The 18715-nt window shown below is 33.3% G+C and overlaps 1 protein-coding gene and 1 long non-coding RNA gene across 3 annotated transcripts; both read left to right on the top strand.

Moving 5' to 3' along the window:
* Positions 1–1373: 1373 nt before the first annotated feature.
* Positions 1374–1805, top strand: LOC139995497 (uncharacterized). Its single transcript, XR_011801981.1, has 2 exons — positions 1374–1560; positions 1643–1805. It is a non-coding gene; the product is annotated as an uncharacterized lncRNA (long non-coding RNA).
* A 2637-nt stretch (positions 1806–4442) lies between these two features.
* Tat (Tyrosine aminotransferase) lies at positions 4443–17970 on the top strand. 2 transcript variants are annotated; one of them, XM_072019043.1, is made up of 11 exons: positions 4443–5081; positions 6044–6148; positions 6402–6469; positions 10772–10930; positions 13589–13780; positions 14322–14404; positions 15262–15331; positions 15755–15883; positions 16135–16220; positions 16644–16749; positions 16824–17970. In XM_072019043.1, the coding sequence occupies exons 1-11, from the start codon at positions 4940–4942 to the stop codon at positions 16983–16985; spliced, it is 1302 nt and encodes a 433-aa protein (XP_071875144.1). In that variant the 5' UTR covers positions 4443–4939; the 3' UTR covers positions 16986–17970. The 2 variants fall into 2 exon arrangements, with proteins under 2 accessions (XP_071875144.1, XP_071875145.1); XM_072019044.1 differs by having other exon boundaries at positions 4461–5081; positions 16135–16218; positions 16651–16749.
* The last annotated feature ends 745 nt before the right edge of the window (positions 17971–18715 follow it).

Raw genomic sequence — 18715 nt, 5'->3', positions numbered from 1 at the left:
TCCACTTATCCTTTCGTTTATACCGAAGATTAACAAATTTTAATCTTCTCGTTCATACGATCGTTCGCTACGAACAATCTTCAATTTCTAGCCGCTAGAATTTGAAAAACGCTGACAAAAAGAGACACATACGCGAATACGAAAATAATTTATTTTAATCAAGAAATTATTTTATATCGTATCCTTTTGTATCGAACCATTTCTTTAACAAAATTGCTTATATTTTCGGGAAACATAAGACACAGTATAAATTATCCAAACAGAATTTATCATTGTGTATATGTATAATAGCGGATAAAAGATTAAAACGAAATGGAAGAAATAAATAATTGATTTACTTTCCATAAAAAATATAAATACAGCGTTCTACTTTTAGTATTAACTAATTAGACACTTGTTTATACACTTACAAAAAAATTTCAATTTGATATTTTGCTCGGTAGCTGTTATAGAAAAGGAATAAAATCTATAGAATATTTCGTCGGTCAAAAGTTTAAGATTACACAAAAAATATTAATTTTTGGTAAGGAAATATACACAATTTTTGTTTAAATTCAATATTTTGTTCGATATCCGTTATTTCTTATCATTTTGGTACACCTCCTTGGTATAGAATCTATTAATTCATTACATCGATCTACCGTAATATTACGGTATCCAATCCAAGGTGTTTCAATTGTAAAGTTTATTTAAATTTTTCGGTTCATAGCCTTGTACAGTCTTTTTTATGAAGCTCTACAAATTCTCGATTGGATTAATGTTTGGCGATTGCGACGGCCACAGCAGCACGGTAATATTTTCTTCTTCGAAAAAACTGTTTCACAATCCGAGCCGCGTGCTTCGGATCATTATCATTTTGAAAAATAAAATCATCACAACATTGCGTTCTTGAGTATGTCCATGTATTGAAAACCATATTGTCCATAATTCCATTGATACGACGTATCGGACCAAGGCTGCCTCGAGAAAAACACGTCCACACCGTAACGTTTCCACCATCGTGTTTAAGAGTGTAAGAATGTTAAGGACGTAACAAAAGTTTCATAACTAATAAAAATTTTAGCAAAAAGCTGAATTCCTATCGAAGTACGGAATGCCGATCAAATTGAAATTCATGGAGATTCCAAAAATATCCCAGGTTTCGTTCAATAAGTTGAAACCGAGCACGATTTCACCTTGAACGAAACCTGCTTCGATCCAAGAACGATTCGCTACTAGTCTCTCTGGTTAAAGTGTAAACACGATCTATAGTGGACAAACATAGACGAGATTTCCTATATCTATAGACACATGGAACACGCGTATCGCTGCCTATTCCATTTTAGGGACCGGTCTTCGACCTATTAGCATATGTTTTCTTTTTAACCACGAGGCTCTCACTGGCGCGGCGACCAGAATATCGGAATGGCGATTTTCCGACCATAAATACGACACGTCAGCGACGATGACGTACGTACGACCGATTACCGGGCCAGTGAATCGTTCGTTTCTACGCATGGCTGTTTTTCCAATTATTTTTTTTTTTTTCTTTTCTTTTCACGCGCGCGACAACCACATCAGGTACAGGTGTCGCGAGTAAATCGCTTTCCTTCGCATCTCGTCCTCCCTATTATCATTGATTTTCATTGAATACCAATTACAGGCGTATGAGTCCGGAGGTGGATGTGAATCGTAATAGATATTCCGTTTCGCTGAAATAACAGAGACGCGTGTCATGTTTGCGTCGTGAATTGTGCATGAAGAATCGTACTCTTGATTGCCGCGTCGATTGTAATCGACAGCAAAACGTAGGAAATATTAATTGGTATGTAATTGGCAATTGTACTAACATTTTTAGTTTGTAATACGCGCAGACACGAAAGTGCTTGTACAATCGAAATTTAGGAATACGAAATTTTACGTATTATTAAACATATTCGAATGTACGCACGTTACGCACAGACACATAAGTGTAATTGTCACGTATCACGAAAGAAACACCCTTAAATCTCGCGAAGGAAACTTTATTATTGGTACCAATATCTTATCGATCGAATAAGTTTAATGACGTCGGCGTGCGTCGGTGCGTTCAAGTGGCTGAAACGAATTACCAATTCAAATAACGAGTTTCCGATTCTCAAAAACCGTGAAACTAGATCGTTTTTAGTTGGTCCAGATTCTATATATGTTTCTGCAAATTTCCGATCCTTCGTTGAACTTAATCAGATAGATAAATCAGATGTATAAAGCAAACGGCGGCATCTGTGTAGTTTAAATTTCATTCTGTGATAAGATTCTGCGGACGAGGATTCAATAATCCATAGGATGATTTTCATTTGGTACTTTTTGTAGTGGGAAAACTTAACTTACAAGTTAAGGAATACTTTATTTCTCTAGAATAAACTCGTATGATTGTTCTTTATTTCATCGAGTATTACTTTCAAACGTCTAGTTATTATTACGTCACGATGTCGAAAATTTTCAGCGATATCGGGTAATATTATCTTTTATCTACAATTTTAATTAAATTCAAGAACAGGTATTTTGTTTAATTCTAAATAATTAAATAGATATAAAAATAGTTAGATCAAGTAAGAACGAAATTTTATCAGACTTAGTACTAAATTCAAATTTCCAAGTTCAGGAATAAAATGTAAGTGAATCTATAGACAAATTAACTTACATTGTACTTGAAAACATTCTACTTTTATCTATAACATGTCAGGTATCGATATAACTCAGGTCGGAATTCAAAGGATGATATTTCTAGAGGAAAAGCAATTGAAAGCTAAATTTTAATTTGTAGAAAATCAAAATAAACGGAAGTAAACGTTTATACAAGAACCTCAAACGTAATATTCCAGCTCTCTGTAATATACGCTCACATCCAGCACCGTGATTAAATACGTACGTTTTATCAGGTTTATTAACATACATTTGCATACATTAACAAACCTCCTGAATTATTTACCAACGACAAAGTAGTCATTGACACAACGCGAAAGCGTAAAAGATGTGGCCCTGTGCAAGCACAGGGCGAATAAATTACGTTAGTTTGCGAAAGTATGCGAAGGACGCTCGTATCGATAGACGGTGTTAGAGAATTTCAGCGGGGTCAGTGTATGTATCATAGTTGGAGAAGACGAGCCACAAAAACACAGAGACCTTGCTTCGACGCGTATACTGTCACTTCCAAATAGATTCGACATAAAATGTGTCACACCCCTTAAGATACGCTACCAAAGTCCCGTTCGTTTTCGTTGCTATTATAATATGAAAAATTAGAAAAAAGTACAATAAATCGTGAGAAATTCGGTGAAAATGAAAATCCTAAAAATTGTTGATTTTGTCAAGTCAATAAAAGTATGGACAGAAATTTCAATGAATGTAAAGTGTTACGTTCATTTAATCAAAATATTTATTACAATGAAACTAATAACAAAATTAATTTTTTATAAATATCGAACAAATATAACACGATTTGCGATTATGGCAGGATTACAGTAAATATGTTAGATAGCTACTACCTTTCTACACGTTCTATGATTTTCAACGAAGATAGAACGTTTATTCTAGCAGTATTTAATCCTCAAAGGTACTAAAATAGGAATTTTAATTTTGCTACAATATTTATTCGTCGGAGAAGCCGAGGTTGTGAAAAAAGAAAACAGAATTACAACGTTCTTTCTAAATTCGATTTCAAAAGGAAGCGATTATATAGGAAATCTTTGGCTGTTTCACGTTACAATTTACGGATAAATATCGTACTTTACAAGCATAGATACGAAATACAAATGAAAACAGAATTGATCTGATGTACATTGCACACGTGATATCTTTTATAACACATAGTGTTCACAAATATAAATTTTTATTATTCTTTGGTCATTATTTATCTTCCACGCTATGCATATTCATTGTATAAAATAACATGTGATCGAATCATACACAGGCAAAAAAAAAAAAGGCGAACCGAAGAGAAGAAGTAAAGCAAGAATATTATTCGCATCGCAAAGTTCGATCAACAAACTCGGGAAGGCCAATCTCTTGATTGTTCGCGCGTGACAACAAGATCACGACAAGAGAAAATGATCAACAAACACCGGCGATCTACGTAAGCAAAGAATTTAATTCGTTTTGAATAAACTATGAAAGTAGGTGTGGAGTCCAGTCGACCAATCCGACCGGTTCGATTCGTCCTCCATCCTACAACTGACTTCTTCTATTTTCATAGTAATTAGTATTCGCTGCTTGTTTCCTCAAAATATGCAAGTTTACTCTGTAAATCGTTTCCCATTGAAGTTACTGTTTTCCAAACGTCTATATCGAACATGCTATAGTATAATGGAAGCTATTTCGACTAAAGTTGCTTCGATTAAAATTTTAGATTGTTCGTTGATGAAAAATTTTCATGAACGTAGAAGTGGAATGGCATACCCCGTAACGTTCCAAGCTACGTCCTCAGAATTACATATATTTTCTGTTTCAAGACGCGAGAGGATTTACTCGTTGCATGACTTGATACTTCGATAATTGAAATATATTGCTAAACACATGCGGTCTAGTAATATCTGATAATGAAACTACAAGAGAGACTATCTTCTACGTAAACACAGTACCGATTTAAATTAATTACGAAAGAAGGTGTGGAATCTAGCCGACTAATCCGACCGGTTCGTTCGTTTCCCAGTCTACAGTGGAACATTTCGATTATATGACAGACCAGAGAACAGATTCCCTCTCACGATCAGTGATAGAACACCGTTTGATCAAGGATTATCGTTCACCGATCTTTCGATCTCTTCTGGATAAGAAAACCTCAACGACTGAAATCCATTCAACATTGCTGGTTCGTTTTAACGACTCGTGAACGTTCGACGACGTGGTGAATTTTGAAGTGTTGTTAAGGGATACGAAGGAGGGAATTTTGTTCGGGGGTTTCGAAATTTCCAAGTTGGAGATGTCGACGCCGGTATATCGCGACCAATGGAACGTTCAGGCGTCAGATATCGCGAGAAGAACACACAACCCCATAAGATCCATCGTGGAATGTCTCGTGGTCGAGCCTAATCCTGCTAAGTCCATGATCTCGTTATCCATCGGTGAGGTTTTCCTTTATACACAGTTTAATTCTTGCCTGTCATTTTAAGCGGAAGATTAGTCGAGCTACTTTGAAATCGAGTAACTCGTTTGCGTACAAATAATTTCTAATTTAATTTCCAATCGAGCAAACTGACAAGCTAACATTAATAAAGTGTTTCAAATTATTTGAAGTAATAACTGTTTGGTTTGCACGCAGAAGATATTAGAAAAAGAGCACGAAACAGAGACAGATAATAGTTTTTAAATTACGAGTTTCTGGGATTGGATGGAAAAGGAATCTCGTGAGACCGGATAATTTCGTGTTCCGCGCTTATCGTGGTCTTGTTCGCGTGTAATTAGTTCGTTTTGTTCCTTTTTGCTATCTCGTTTGATAACAGAATTGTGAGCCGTTTTAAACTGTCCGTAACGTTTGTAAATTTGCAAAAAAGAACTTAAGATAATTGATTTCTTCGTTTTGCATTTTATGTACGTACGAATATATTTTGTTTTCTTCGACGATGATTCGAAAAAGAAGAGAAATGTTTTGAATCACGTTGAATGATCACGTGTAGCTTTCCATTAAAAAAACTATTTAAATTTAAAATTTGCAACAAGAGATCTAATGAGTAGTTTAATCAACAGAATATGCTTTATAATTATTTTATTTTTACGTTAATGAAAAATCGTATTACTAATATACTTGAAGAAAATATTTAAATGTTTATTATTTATGTATCAAATATATAGAAATTGATTAAATTTAGAGATATAATTTAGAGAAAGTAGTTTAAAAAGTTTAATAACAAAATTTATGTGAAGCACTTCCTCGCGTAGCTTGAACAATTTATCACGTACGGTTGCCTATTCCCAAATTTAGTATACTTCGTTTCAATTCTTTTAAGTAACGAATAATTATAATTATTTTATCATTAAAGTCAATCAATGGTTTAAAGTATTTTACCAAGAAGTTCTCTATTTTTAGGTGATCCAACTACTTTTGGAAATTTAAAACCACCTAAAGAAGTAATTGATGCTGTTCAACAAAGTCTCGTTTCTCAATTGTACAATGGATACGCACCTAGTACAGGTACTAATAATAAATTTAATAATTCAATAGAAAGAAATTGTACTTACATGAGTAAAGTTACCGCTGACTGAATAAACGTAGATGCTAATCTAGTTCGTAAGAAGTAAATGAGAAACTAAATGATATTAATGGTACATACCTCGATTGATAAAATATTTTATTTATTATCTGTTATACAATTATCGTTTGAATCGATTTTTAAATTCGGTTCCGATTTATTTCTTAAATAATTAATTAGGCAATTTTATTTTAGGTTACCAAAGCGCAAGGGAAGCTGTAGCGGAATATAGTTCCAGCGAATTCGTAAAAGTGGATGCTAAGGTAAATTCTTAATCGTAAAAACCATGATCTATCGAAATTGGCTAAGAAATCAAAATTAATTAATAAAATGATGTGCAATTATCCCTTTTCTTTGTCATTGATAATCGTGTTGCCGACGCGATGTTGATCTTCGGATGAAAGAAAAAAGGAATAATATTCCAGGAATAAGAAAAATACATAATTTTACATTGAAAGATTAATTATTTCACAAATACAAAACTCTGACTGAATTTAAAGCTAATACTTTGTACCGTTGATTATGTATAATTTCAATCTTCGTCATTTTCCAGCGACACAAAATGTTGGAATTCGATAAACAGTCGCTGTTAATAACGTTTAAAATTTTGATACGTCACTTAAGAGTCACGATTGATATACGTTTTTCGATTAACTTTTTCCATCGACGAGACAGAGGACAGTTATCGATGTTAAAACTCCGTTTGTTATTGCCTTACAAATGCTTAAATGGCAATTATTTTTGTTCAATGCTTAATAAAAACATTCCTGGCGTTCACGTCAAGTTTATTGCAAAATGCAATAAAGCATTATTAAATGTTTAATGAAGGATAGAACTTCATTTCTAGACTTTTAATTTGGAAACTAATTTTTTATGATAATTATTGGACGTTTTCTAGCAAAGATGAATATTCTAATTCTCCGTTCTTTGGTCCCTTATTAATAATTTTTTATGCATAATTCTGTATATCGCTTTACCTTTGTCCGAATGTTCTATTTAATATATGTATTTGAAATATGAAATGAAAGTACATGCGATGCGTGAGCGACGGTATGACATACTTTGAGATATAATTTATACGGAAATATCGAGTGCGGAATTAAATTTGCAGCAGATTGTAATATATTAGAAACGGTTTATTATCATAAATTCTGTACATGTTTCTAAAGAGACTAATTACGTACGTTTTGTGACAGTTTTTGTAAAAAAGCACGATAACAATTTGACTTACGGCGAATGCGTGTTTAACAGTTTGAAATACTCTACGGTAATCTTAGTATGTAGAAATACCTGTCAAAATTATTGAACATATAAAAAGTATGATAAAGCACGCCACTTACAAGAAAAACTATCTAATCGATGAACCTCGTAGAGTTGCGATTTTTATGCGGTTCGAAACGGTACGTTACAAAGTTCGTAAAAGTGTTAAACAAAAAATGAACTTGACAATTGTTTTGAAATTGTTACTGACGAGAATTTTTATGACTTTATCTATTAAAATATCTTTGCACGAATCTGTTTCTCTAACATAATGATACTTGATCGTGACAAGATCAGTTCCTGTTACTAAGGAAAAAGAAAAAAAGACAACGATATAGGAAAAATTGAATGCTGGTAAAGAAAACGCAGAAGCATCTGGTTATTCCATATTGTTATCGATCTGTAGAGAACTGTGCTACTGAAAGCCGCGTTGCATACAGATTACTTCCGGCTACGCCTTGTTTTGCATACGCAAATAAATCATGTGTATTAATTACATTCGAAGTCTGATTAATTGCCCTATTTGATGAATTATTTGGATAACATTTTAGAGAACATGCATATCCATATAAATTATGTTCCTCGATCGACAGGTTTAACATTAACACTGAAACTTTGAAATGGAAATATCGAAATATCAGATGCATTGCATTTTCATTATGTATCGCGTTTGATTTCGTTAATTTATTAGTCGAGCATAATGAATTATTCTTTACTGACTATATTCGTTCCTTCTCTTTACCATAGTATTTTTTCAAGTTGAACACGATCGAATTGGGCATGAAGCTTAAATGTGACAAAAGTAGCCAACGCCTAGCATATTCTCTCGTTCTTTATGGAATCGTGAACGAACGTTCAAAAATTTCTTTAAAAAGCGTATTTAAGCTTTATAAAGAAATCTTAGTGATTTGTCAGGATTTTACTTTTTTCCCTTTTCCTTAGACAACGGATAATCGAATCGTCCAATTAGGTTTCCAAGCTAATATACAATTTTCCATACAGATGCGATCGAGCTTCGTATATTTTCAATCTTCCAGAAGATGTTTCGATTCGAATTAGCTCTACCTGTAACCAGGCGCTTATAGAAACTTGTTCATCCGCAGGCACATCGTGTCCGTTCCCTTTCTGTGTGTATTCATTCGTTGTTTGCGTGCACGTGTATACGATATCTAGTTAAACCGCCAGTTGATCGGAACTGCCGACGAAGTTTGCTGGGAAAACCGAATTTCCCTGCACGATCGGCCGCAAACTAGAAACCACGTTCTCTAAAAGAAGAAATATCATCAATTAACTACGAACTGTCCGGCATCTACGGTTCTCGATACAATCACCAGAAAATCAATAAAATCTTTTCGCTTCACTGTTCCGTTCAAACAATCGTTTTTCCGATCAATGAATTTTTTCTCGTTTGCTTTGTCGTTGTTGTATGGTCGATGTATCATAGTTTCTAGATTTTAGGTAAAAATTTTTTATTTATTTATCTATTTATTTATTTATTCATTTAGATAGCATGCGCTTTTCTATTCATCTTACAGGAGATATTTTCGTCGCGTTATTGCCATAAATCTTTGTTACTATTTGTTACATTTTCTTTTTAATTTCTTAACTGAATTTTCATCGAATCGATTCCATAATTGCTCGCGTGCGTTGTATTTCGTAATATTCGCGAAGCCGGGTATTTTCTACTTTATTCTTGTATATTTAGGACCTTCGTATTTATTATTCGTGCAGCAAAATGTAGAATTATTTAACTTTTACCATTAAAGGGCACTAGACAAAAATTGGTGTTTCAAATATTAGATTCATACTCACACGTGGAAATGTATTTTAATTTTCCTTCCGAAGGACAAATTTTCCTTTTTAATATCGTCCGATGGATGATTTTCAATATGCATAAGTAAAAGTCGAAAATAAATCAATGCGACGTTTCGTTGAAAAATTAAACAATCCATCACGATTGTAAAGATCAAATTTATTCTCACATACACGGTACTGGAAAGTACTTTTATGTGTATAACAAATTTAATATTCGTAGTTCGATATTTCGTGTCATTGTATATGAAAAGTATTGAAAATATAAAACAAAGCAAAATTAATCATTTTTACGTAAATGAAAAATATCTTCCTTGTACTTCTTTTAGGGAAGAAAGATAAAGGGATTAAACAAATTGTTATTAAATTTAATACTTGATATTTTTTGTCCTCGTTATGCAAAAAAGAAAGAAGAAAAAATTCACAGATCTAAAAATAATGTATTATCAGGATTCTGATATCACCGTGAAAATCTAAAATAAAGCCCACCATTCCGAAACCCGAACAGAATCGATATCGTTGCAAAAAAAATGTTCATAAAGCAAGGAACATTCCCCTTGTGCTGCGAAAATTGTAATGTATGGCATGCAATGAATCTGCTATTAGCTTTATTCACTGCGCCCCCAGGAAATGAACGTCGGAAAAACGACGAGAACCGAGCTTTTTCACAGTTCTAAAGATTTCATGTGCATCGAACGTTTAATTAATGTATGCCTGCGGAGCTATAGGCGAATATTTTTCCCATTTTCTTCGCTAACATAATTCATATAGGAAAATATATTTAGAAATATAAATACACCCTCAACTTAACGTATATTTTTACTTTCATTTTAAATTATTAATTTTATACGGCAGAATTAAATTTTCCATAGATCAGTTACCACCGGATTGCTTTTTTTTCAAATAGATTTTAACGTCGCGTTAATTGCACGGGTAGTGACTTACGAAAGTAGTTGAACGCTTACCACAGAAAGCTTTTATGTGTTACATGAAAGATTGTGAAACTTCATTAGTATCGTAATGATACATAACTTTATCCGATGATATTAGTCAAATTTGAAACTAATCTGAAAATGTAGTTAGAAGCTGCAAGATATTATTTACTACAAACTTGTACGTATTTCGTTAAAAATTAGCACATAGCAGAATAACGATTTTAAACACACACACATATACATATATCGAAGATGGTTTTATCGAATATCGAGGCTTATTAATATAACGGATAATCGACTGTTTAAATAGTTTTTGGACCTCGATAAATTTTATATATACACTTGCACTAAATATTTTACAGCTTCCGTGTACATTTGTAGATTTGTTTAAAAATTCCTCGTGTACAGGTGGACCAGAGCGGAAAAAGATCACGCTACACGATTTCTATAGCAAATTAGCTTATAGCGAATTAATTGGCTTTAGTCACAAATTTATTAGGAAGATAGCTTTCAAACGGAATGCTAATTCTCGGTCCTTTGAATTCTCTCTTTTTTCAGGATGTAATTTTATGCAGCGGATGCTCCTGCGCTCTCGACCTCTGTATAACAGCGTTAGCACGAAGGGGGCAAAATATTCTGATACCGCGACCCGGTTTCTCGATCTATCGAACACTTGCAGAAGGTCTTGGTATCAACGTAAAATCCTATGAGTTACGCGTAAGTATAAACGTATCTCGAAAGTTCACCAATATTCTCGCATCTGCATTTTAGTACCAGCATTTTACCTGATATCGATGGCAAGTTTTTTATATAAAGAAAAATTTATTATTTCCATGCCTTTTCTTTTACATTCTTTATTTAATTCATACGTTTAAATTATACTAATGATATATATATTTTTCTTATCTAATTACATATTCCGTTTAAAATACGCAAAGTTTAACAACTGCAAACATCAATCTCGTTACAGTCACGTGTTTGCTTTTAGAAATCGATGTAATCGCATCATACTATATTGTTACATAGTTACGATGATGATCGTAAAGACTGAAATTCTTGTAATTCGATTTATCCGTAAAAAAATAAGCAAGTGTCCACATACTTTTGAAAAGTAGCGTATACAGGTATCTCGATTTGAAAAAAACGGTAAAATGTTAAACTTTGTGGTAATAACGAGGTCTTTCCCGTCGTTTCTTTGTCTCCTTTGCCGCGAATTTTAATGCCTCCCCACTCGCCCAGACAGCGCAGCGTGGACTATTTTACCACAGAGAAGTAATTAAAACCACGGTACCGTGACTCTTCGTGGTCTACAAGGGAGAGAGAGAGAGAAAGAAAGAGGCAAAGATTGTGGGTTATAATGCAGAAGTTGACGTGGATTATCCGTATGTAAGGTGGCCCGTATGCGCGTAACTTTCGGTACACGAACTTTCCATTTGTCACGTGCTGATGAAAAATTAATTCGCGATACGCGATCTTCTTTCGGGATCATTATTGAATGTCAAGGTTCGTATTAATTTTTGAACGATTGCCGTTTCGCTTCAGCGTCTTCTAGACGAACGCTTTCTGAATGTTTTAGAAGAGGAAGCTGTGAAATTATTGATTTCGGAAGTTCTTGAAATATCTGACTTTTCTTGCATAATAGTTTACTAACTAATGGTATTAAGCGAGAAAAGCAATTGCTATTGATAATTTCTACTTTATGGCTTGTAGAGCTTCATTAATAATATTACGTAGTTCTGCTGTGCAAGTGTACCGTGTGTACTAAAAAAATAACTAAAGGTGTGACAATTTGATCATATTTATTAACAAACGATGTATTTGTTGTTTTAATGTTTTGGAGTTTTCGAATGTTTCTGTATATGAACAACAGAGAGCTTCGAATAAAGAAATTTTAAGATTCAATAGGATCACAGAAATTAAGAAACGCGATTCGTAGTGAATTAAATTAAGATATTGAAGTTACGAAGTCGGAAATTCAATACATTCTCTTCTCCTTTTCAATTTAAGATGTGTAACAGCAATTTGTTTTCAAATGTCGGACATAGAATATTTTAACAAAGCAGGATGAAATTTCTTAGAGTGTACGCGAAATATATAATTAATACTGTAAACAAGATTAAAATCGATAGTTCATAACACTTTGGTGCAACGTATGGTAACAACTTATTTTTTAATACATCATTGTCAAAGATTGAGTTGTGCATAACAAGTTCTGGTACTTGCGGCTTATCGTATTGCATGGTCCATGCCATTTTCTGTGACTTATAAGCCCACACATAAGTATTGATCCAGCTACCATACGTATACTGGGTGCCCTGAAAATATTTATGATCGCGCAGAAAAAACAAACAATTTTTCAGACAAGATTGTGAACTGAAAATTCCAGCAGTGAACGTTGCGCAACTAAAAAGAGTACACATGATCGTACATTCTGGATTTGCACATTCTGAATGATTTATAAATACAAAATTTTAAATAATTTAATCGAATGGTCATAAACGGTGTATATATGTAAAATATATATTAGAACTTCTAACTCTACGATACATTACTCGTTCTTTTAAAGTTTCTTTTCAAGTTCTTTTAAAATGAATTTTTAAAGAGATCATCGAAAGCTCCAGCCCCATCCTAATATATCGTGAAGCGACGAAAATAAAACAAATTAGAAACAACTGCCTAGTTTTGCGAAACACGTTGAAACCTACAGTTTCTGGGCATTCGCGAAATGCTGAAATAATATTTACATATTTCGTTGCGTGCCGCTATGTTGTGTCGGAGCAGGTCGTTTCTTTCTTTTTTTTTTTTTTTTGCTACTTCGTGTGTTGAAGACATACTAGTACTTAACGTGAACACGTACTTACGTAGTATGTATCGCGAGAAAATAGCGTAAGAGGTTGCTGTGATAAATTGGGGTACTTAAACTTATTACCTACAATACTGTTCTAGCAGCCATTAACTTGAAAAACCTATAAAAATGTGTTATATATTGATATCATAAATCGTTTTATTTGCTTTAACGTCTGCCATAGTTATTAATAACCCATCGAATCTTACAGAAAATTAGCTAAAGTAATTAAAAGTTTGCGAAAGAAAGCAACAACTTAATTCTAACGAAGAAAAATTTCAAAGCGCTACACTTAACTAAATATAATACGAAAATGCTACGACACGATGGATTTGTATAAATATCTTTCCTTCCTATTCTGTATACCGAATATATCACAGCTTTGTCTTAAAAGGAGTTCTATTTTACTTTTTTAAAATTCAAAATTTAAAAGTATATGCATAATAAATGATTTAATTATACGTTATTACGTAATAGGAAAATATTTTCCGTGGAGGAACTCGGTTAACGTCGGTTATTCACGTTTCTAGCCTGAACTCGGCTGGGAGATCGATCTGGACAACTTAGAATCACAGATCGACGAATTCACCGCGGCGATCATTATAAACAATCCTTCGAACCCGTGCGGTTCCGTATTTAGCAAGGATCACACACTCGACATTCTCGACGTGGCCGCTCGTTACTACATACCAATTATTGCCGATGAAATTTACGAGCATATGGTACGTGATTAACATATGCACATATACAGCCCTTATAGTTTCATTTTATAATGAAATTATATAAATTATAATAAAGTAGTATATATACGTTTAAACTCAATTCGAGTCAACCTATAAGTTACCCAATGAACGTTGTTTTGATATTGAACGTCATATAATTAATATTCTACAAATCTATAGCTAATATTAAGTAACATTGAGTAGATGAGCTACGTGCAGTTTATTTTATTAAAATTTTTTAATTTTTTAATTTTTAGAATTTTGCGAAGTCATTGAATCTTGTCATGCTATAAAGTACAAATCGCTTAATTCGATTTTCAAATTTTCTTTTTTAATTCTGATTTGTTAAATGCATTTTACGATAGTTCATGCTAGAAAGAATCAATTTAACGAACAAATCAAGTGCTTCTTCGATAACAACCGTTGCTTCATAAAAGTATCGTTTAATTTTCTGCAGGGTACCAAAAATCTTGCACCATCTTTACCATGCCGCATTAAAACAATTTACTACGTTTCTTTTATCGTTATTTTGTTTTACCAGGTGTTCCCAGGACGAACTTTCCATTCGTTAGCATCTTTGTCGAAGGAAGTTCCTATTTTGTCATGTAGCGGCCTGACGAAGAGGTATGCATAAATCAACTTTGAAATCTTAGCATGTGATGATCGCGTCGCTTGGATATTTTCATTTCTTGAAATACATTCGTGAAGTTTTTACGTGGGACGCTTTACAGCGGTTTACGGCTACATTCCGTATACATAATTACACGAGCATCGTGGAATCAATATTACAGCGAATTCTTGGTGGTGAAGCGGGAAGTTTTGTGGCGGCGAATGTTCGCACGCAACCTGGACACCGATGCTCGTTTCCTATTTTAAAAATAATTTCATCGCAAAGAGCCTGGAATATATTCAAAATATAGATAAAGAATATATCATTTGATAAATTATTATTGTTCAAAAGCTTGAATTTACTTCGAATCGAGTAGTAATTTCATTTTTCGCTACTCATTTTCATTTATTGTCAGTCGTAAAGAAGGAATTTATTGTCAATAAATTTTCTAACTGTACTTTCGATACCAGTTTCAATCTTACCTTTGGAGTTCGTAAATTGCTCTCTAAAAAAGAAGGACTCGTAGATCTATTGTAAGGATACAGATATTGAGTGTAGTTTTTAATCAAATAATAGAATTATTATAATTTTTATTTATTTATAGATAATACTAGAAACTAGGATACAAATTTCCAGGGTAATTTACTCAATTTACCATTTTGTTTTATGGTCCCCTTTTCGAGAAAACTTCCCAATTATAATTTAAATATAAATCTTAATGTAAGATTATAAACCAGCGGTATATCATTCTCTGCACTTTCTGCTTGATTATTATCATGTAGCGATGTGACTCGGAGTATGCACTAGTAATAATCGAGTTACAACAATGGACGCATTACCAGGTAAACGGTAATTTTCACCGATGTTTCAGATTTTTAGTTCCCGGCTGGCGTATGGGCTGGATAATCATTCACGATCGTCAAAACGTGCTGGAGAAGGAGGTGGGTAATTGCACGATACGCTATATACGGGAAAGCTTGAAAATAATTGCTTCTCCGTTCGTATTGTTTCCGTAACAAGAACGACCAGATCTGTTTCTGCGCCGTGCCTTATCGCGTTTGGATTAAATTTCGTTGATTAAATTTTATCCCGTCGTTAAAGTTCTCCACTTGGCACCGTTCACCGTGTCCTCAACTTTGCTCGAGTCTTACTTTCGTGTCGAGGAAAAAGAGAGAAAAAAGAACGAATGATAGAAAGAACGAAGGAAATCGAAGAAATCAACGAGTCGAGCAAAGGATGAGACCGTGAGCTGCAGCAAAATTTTACTTTCGAAAAACTTTAATTCGTACTTTTCTATCTTATAAGAATTTTCAATTGTATAATGTGCGATATATTGTATTACTTTTTCATATTCTCTTATGTAGATAAGGAAAGCGCTTCATTGTCTAAGCCAAAGAATTATCGGCAGCAACACGCTCATTCAAGGTGCTTTGCCTACTATTCTGAAGAACACGCCACAGGAATTTTACGATGGCGTCGTTAAAATGTTGCATGTAGGTTTTTGTTATCTTAAGTACCTTTTAGAAATTTATGCGAACTTGACAATCGCCAGGCTTATATTTCACGTGGCATATTTACGAATATAACAAAATTTAAATTAGACGGAACATTAATTAATTAATCTGTTAAACCGGGGAAGAGTTAACACGTTACACGAATTCTTAATTTCCTGGATATAACTACATATTCTTTTCTTTATAGATTTGCTACCATATAATAATCAAATTTTCATTTTCGTTTTTAGGATCACTCGAAAACGGCGTACAACTGTGTAACGAAGATCCCAGGGTTGAAACCAATAATGCCCGACGGAGCAATGTACATGATGGTAATCGTTTAATTTGTGTTAATAGTTTCTCTGTCGATGTCTCGCGATATAAATACAAAGGGAAGTAAATTAACAAAAGTAACGGAGAACGTAACAATTCGTAAAACAAAATGTATCTAAATCTACTATAAATCAGAGTGTAAATCCAATTTGCCCTACTTACAGTTTGCGATAATAAGTTTGAGAAGTAGATCATGCGCGACATGTTATGTAATGTATATGAATAATGAAATTCCAAAGTTTCTAAACAGTACATTATTTACCGTTGTTAAACTCGATTACAAGGCGATTCGATCGAAATTGTCATCTGTGTAAATATTTCGTGTAATTAGGCGAAAATCAGACGCGATTTAAACGTTGAGGTAAACACACCGACGTTAAGGGTAGCAGATCGCAATTTACTGACTATAAATTATCCTATCGGTCCCCCAGGTTTACATAGATCTACCTTGTTTTCCGGAATTTAATTCCGACCTCGAATTCGTGCAACGATTGCTAATGGAGGAGTCTGTGTTTTGCCTTCCTGGCCAGGTACGCCCTATAAATCGAGCACTCGTTCGGCTGGACGTTTTCGTCGATTAAGCGCTTCTCAATTCTTTTCACAGTGCTTCGATTATCCGTCGTACATGAGGCTGGTCATCACGGTGCCCATAGATATGTTGGAGGAGGCCTGTCAGAGAATACAGGAATTCTGCGAAAGGCATCACTACAAAACAGCTGAAGATACGCAAAGAAGCAACTTAATTGCTGCGGAAGTTCCGTATTAAAGAGTAAACGTGATTTAGTTAATTTTATTGTCTTATTATTTATATTACGTTGCGTTGGTGCATAGGTATGAACCGAAATGTCATTCTTTTCAAATAATATTTTCATTACACGTAGTTTGCTTCAAACATGATAGGTTTAATAGAAATATAATAATTTCCATATGATTCGATATATTTTTACAATCAATATCAGGATTTTGCTATCTCAGATTTATAAGAATTATCAGTTCATTCTTGGAATGGAGCTATTATAGTTTCCTCACGTAAAATTTCTCTTAAAATAATATATGTGCACATTAAAAAATTACACATTAAAGATTTAGTCTTTCTCAAATACTTCTTTCAGTAACTTATATGGTACTTTTTCTATATTTTACCTCGAGACAGAATTTAATAAATGGTATTGATTCGTCAAATTTAAATTTCGAGAAATACATACTCTGGTGCACCAACATAATCATAGTAAAAGATCCAGCGAGAACTGTCAGGAAACCTAGGTATTTTATAATTTCCAATATAATTTAATATAATTGTAAGCTTTTATAGGTATAGAAAATAATTTAATCATTGTAGAAATTCTTTATAAAATATCGAATTTATTTATATAAGTATACTGCTATTTATAATGTATAATAATACATCGACGTAACAAACTTCACAATTTCGTGAACGATGTTACTTTAAAATAAAAATAGTTAAGAAATATTTAATCAATCTCATTTGCGATTAATGACGGTGATCCAAATCAAGATTTAAATCAGAAAGATACGAGTCATGTTCGTGATGATGTCCTATTTTAACCTGAATAGTAATTCCAATTTATAAAATTAACGATTGCCGGTCACGAATTATGTATGACATTAATAAATATTCTATATGTGTCACGATATTTAAACTAACGCTGAGAATGAGACGTGATTATCAAAAACGAGTTATAGAAGATGAAAGAATTTTGCAGATTTTCAATAAACGTCAAGTGAAAATACGTTAACTCTAAACAATGAGAATTTCTAACGCTGTATTCGATAGAGAAATATAAGAAGAATTTTAAATAATAAAAGACTTGCTTGGTTTCTAACTTTGGTCGCCATTAATTTTCTAAAAATTAGCATAAAATTTACGTACTCCTAATTTCTTTGACGTCCAATGAACTATAGAATTGATTATAGAAAGCATAAGACTTTTAATTTTACATTTCCTTATACGTATATTTTTAATAAGCACCTTATAAAAGAAACAAAATTTCTTTCTGAGCTCAACGATATTTTCTAAATTTTATGGAACAGTTTGAGGCGAATGTTAAACGTGTCGATTCGTTTAAAAAAGGGACGATAAAATTGTAATAGCCAATTATATTAAAATCACTGTAAGTACAAGTGCAGAAATAGTGTACACTGTCGTAATCGTCTCTCGTTCGAAACAATTCAACTTCTATACTCGCTAATTACTCTAATATTGAACTGCCCTAGCACATTCTGTCTATTTATAACTACATTTGTTATTATAAAAAGATCAAATGTAACTCTAGACGTCTAGTTCGTTTACCTTTGAACCTAGCAAACCAAAGCAACGTTGGTATTCCAAGGCACAATAATACGAGTCTTTCCCGACTCAAATCTTCCGTTGATTCACGTGCCGCTACAAGTTAGAATACTATTTCTCTACTTAGATAAAATAACTAGATGACGACAAAATGAATACCATACTACTTACGTTTACACGATTTTATC

Source organism: Bombus fervidus, chromosome 16 (genome assembly GCF_041682495.2).
Source record: "Bombus fervidus isolate BK054 chromosome 16, iyBomFerv1, whole genome shotgun sequence".
Taxonomy (NCBI): Eukaryota; Metazoa; Arthropoda; class Insecta; order Hymenoptera; family Apidae; genus Bombus; species Bombus fervidus.
This window is presented reverse-complemented; position numbering and strand designations above follow the sequence as displayed.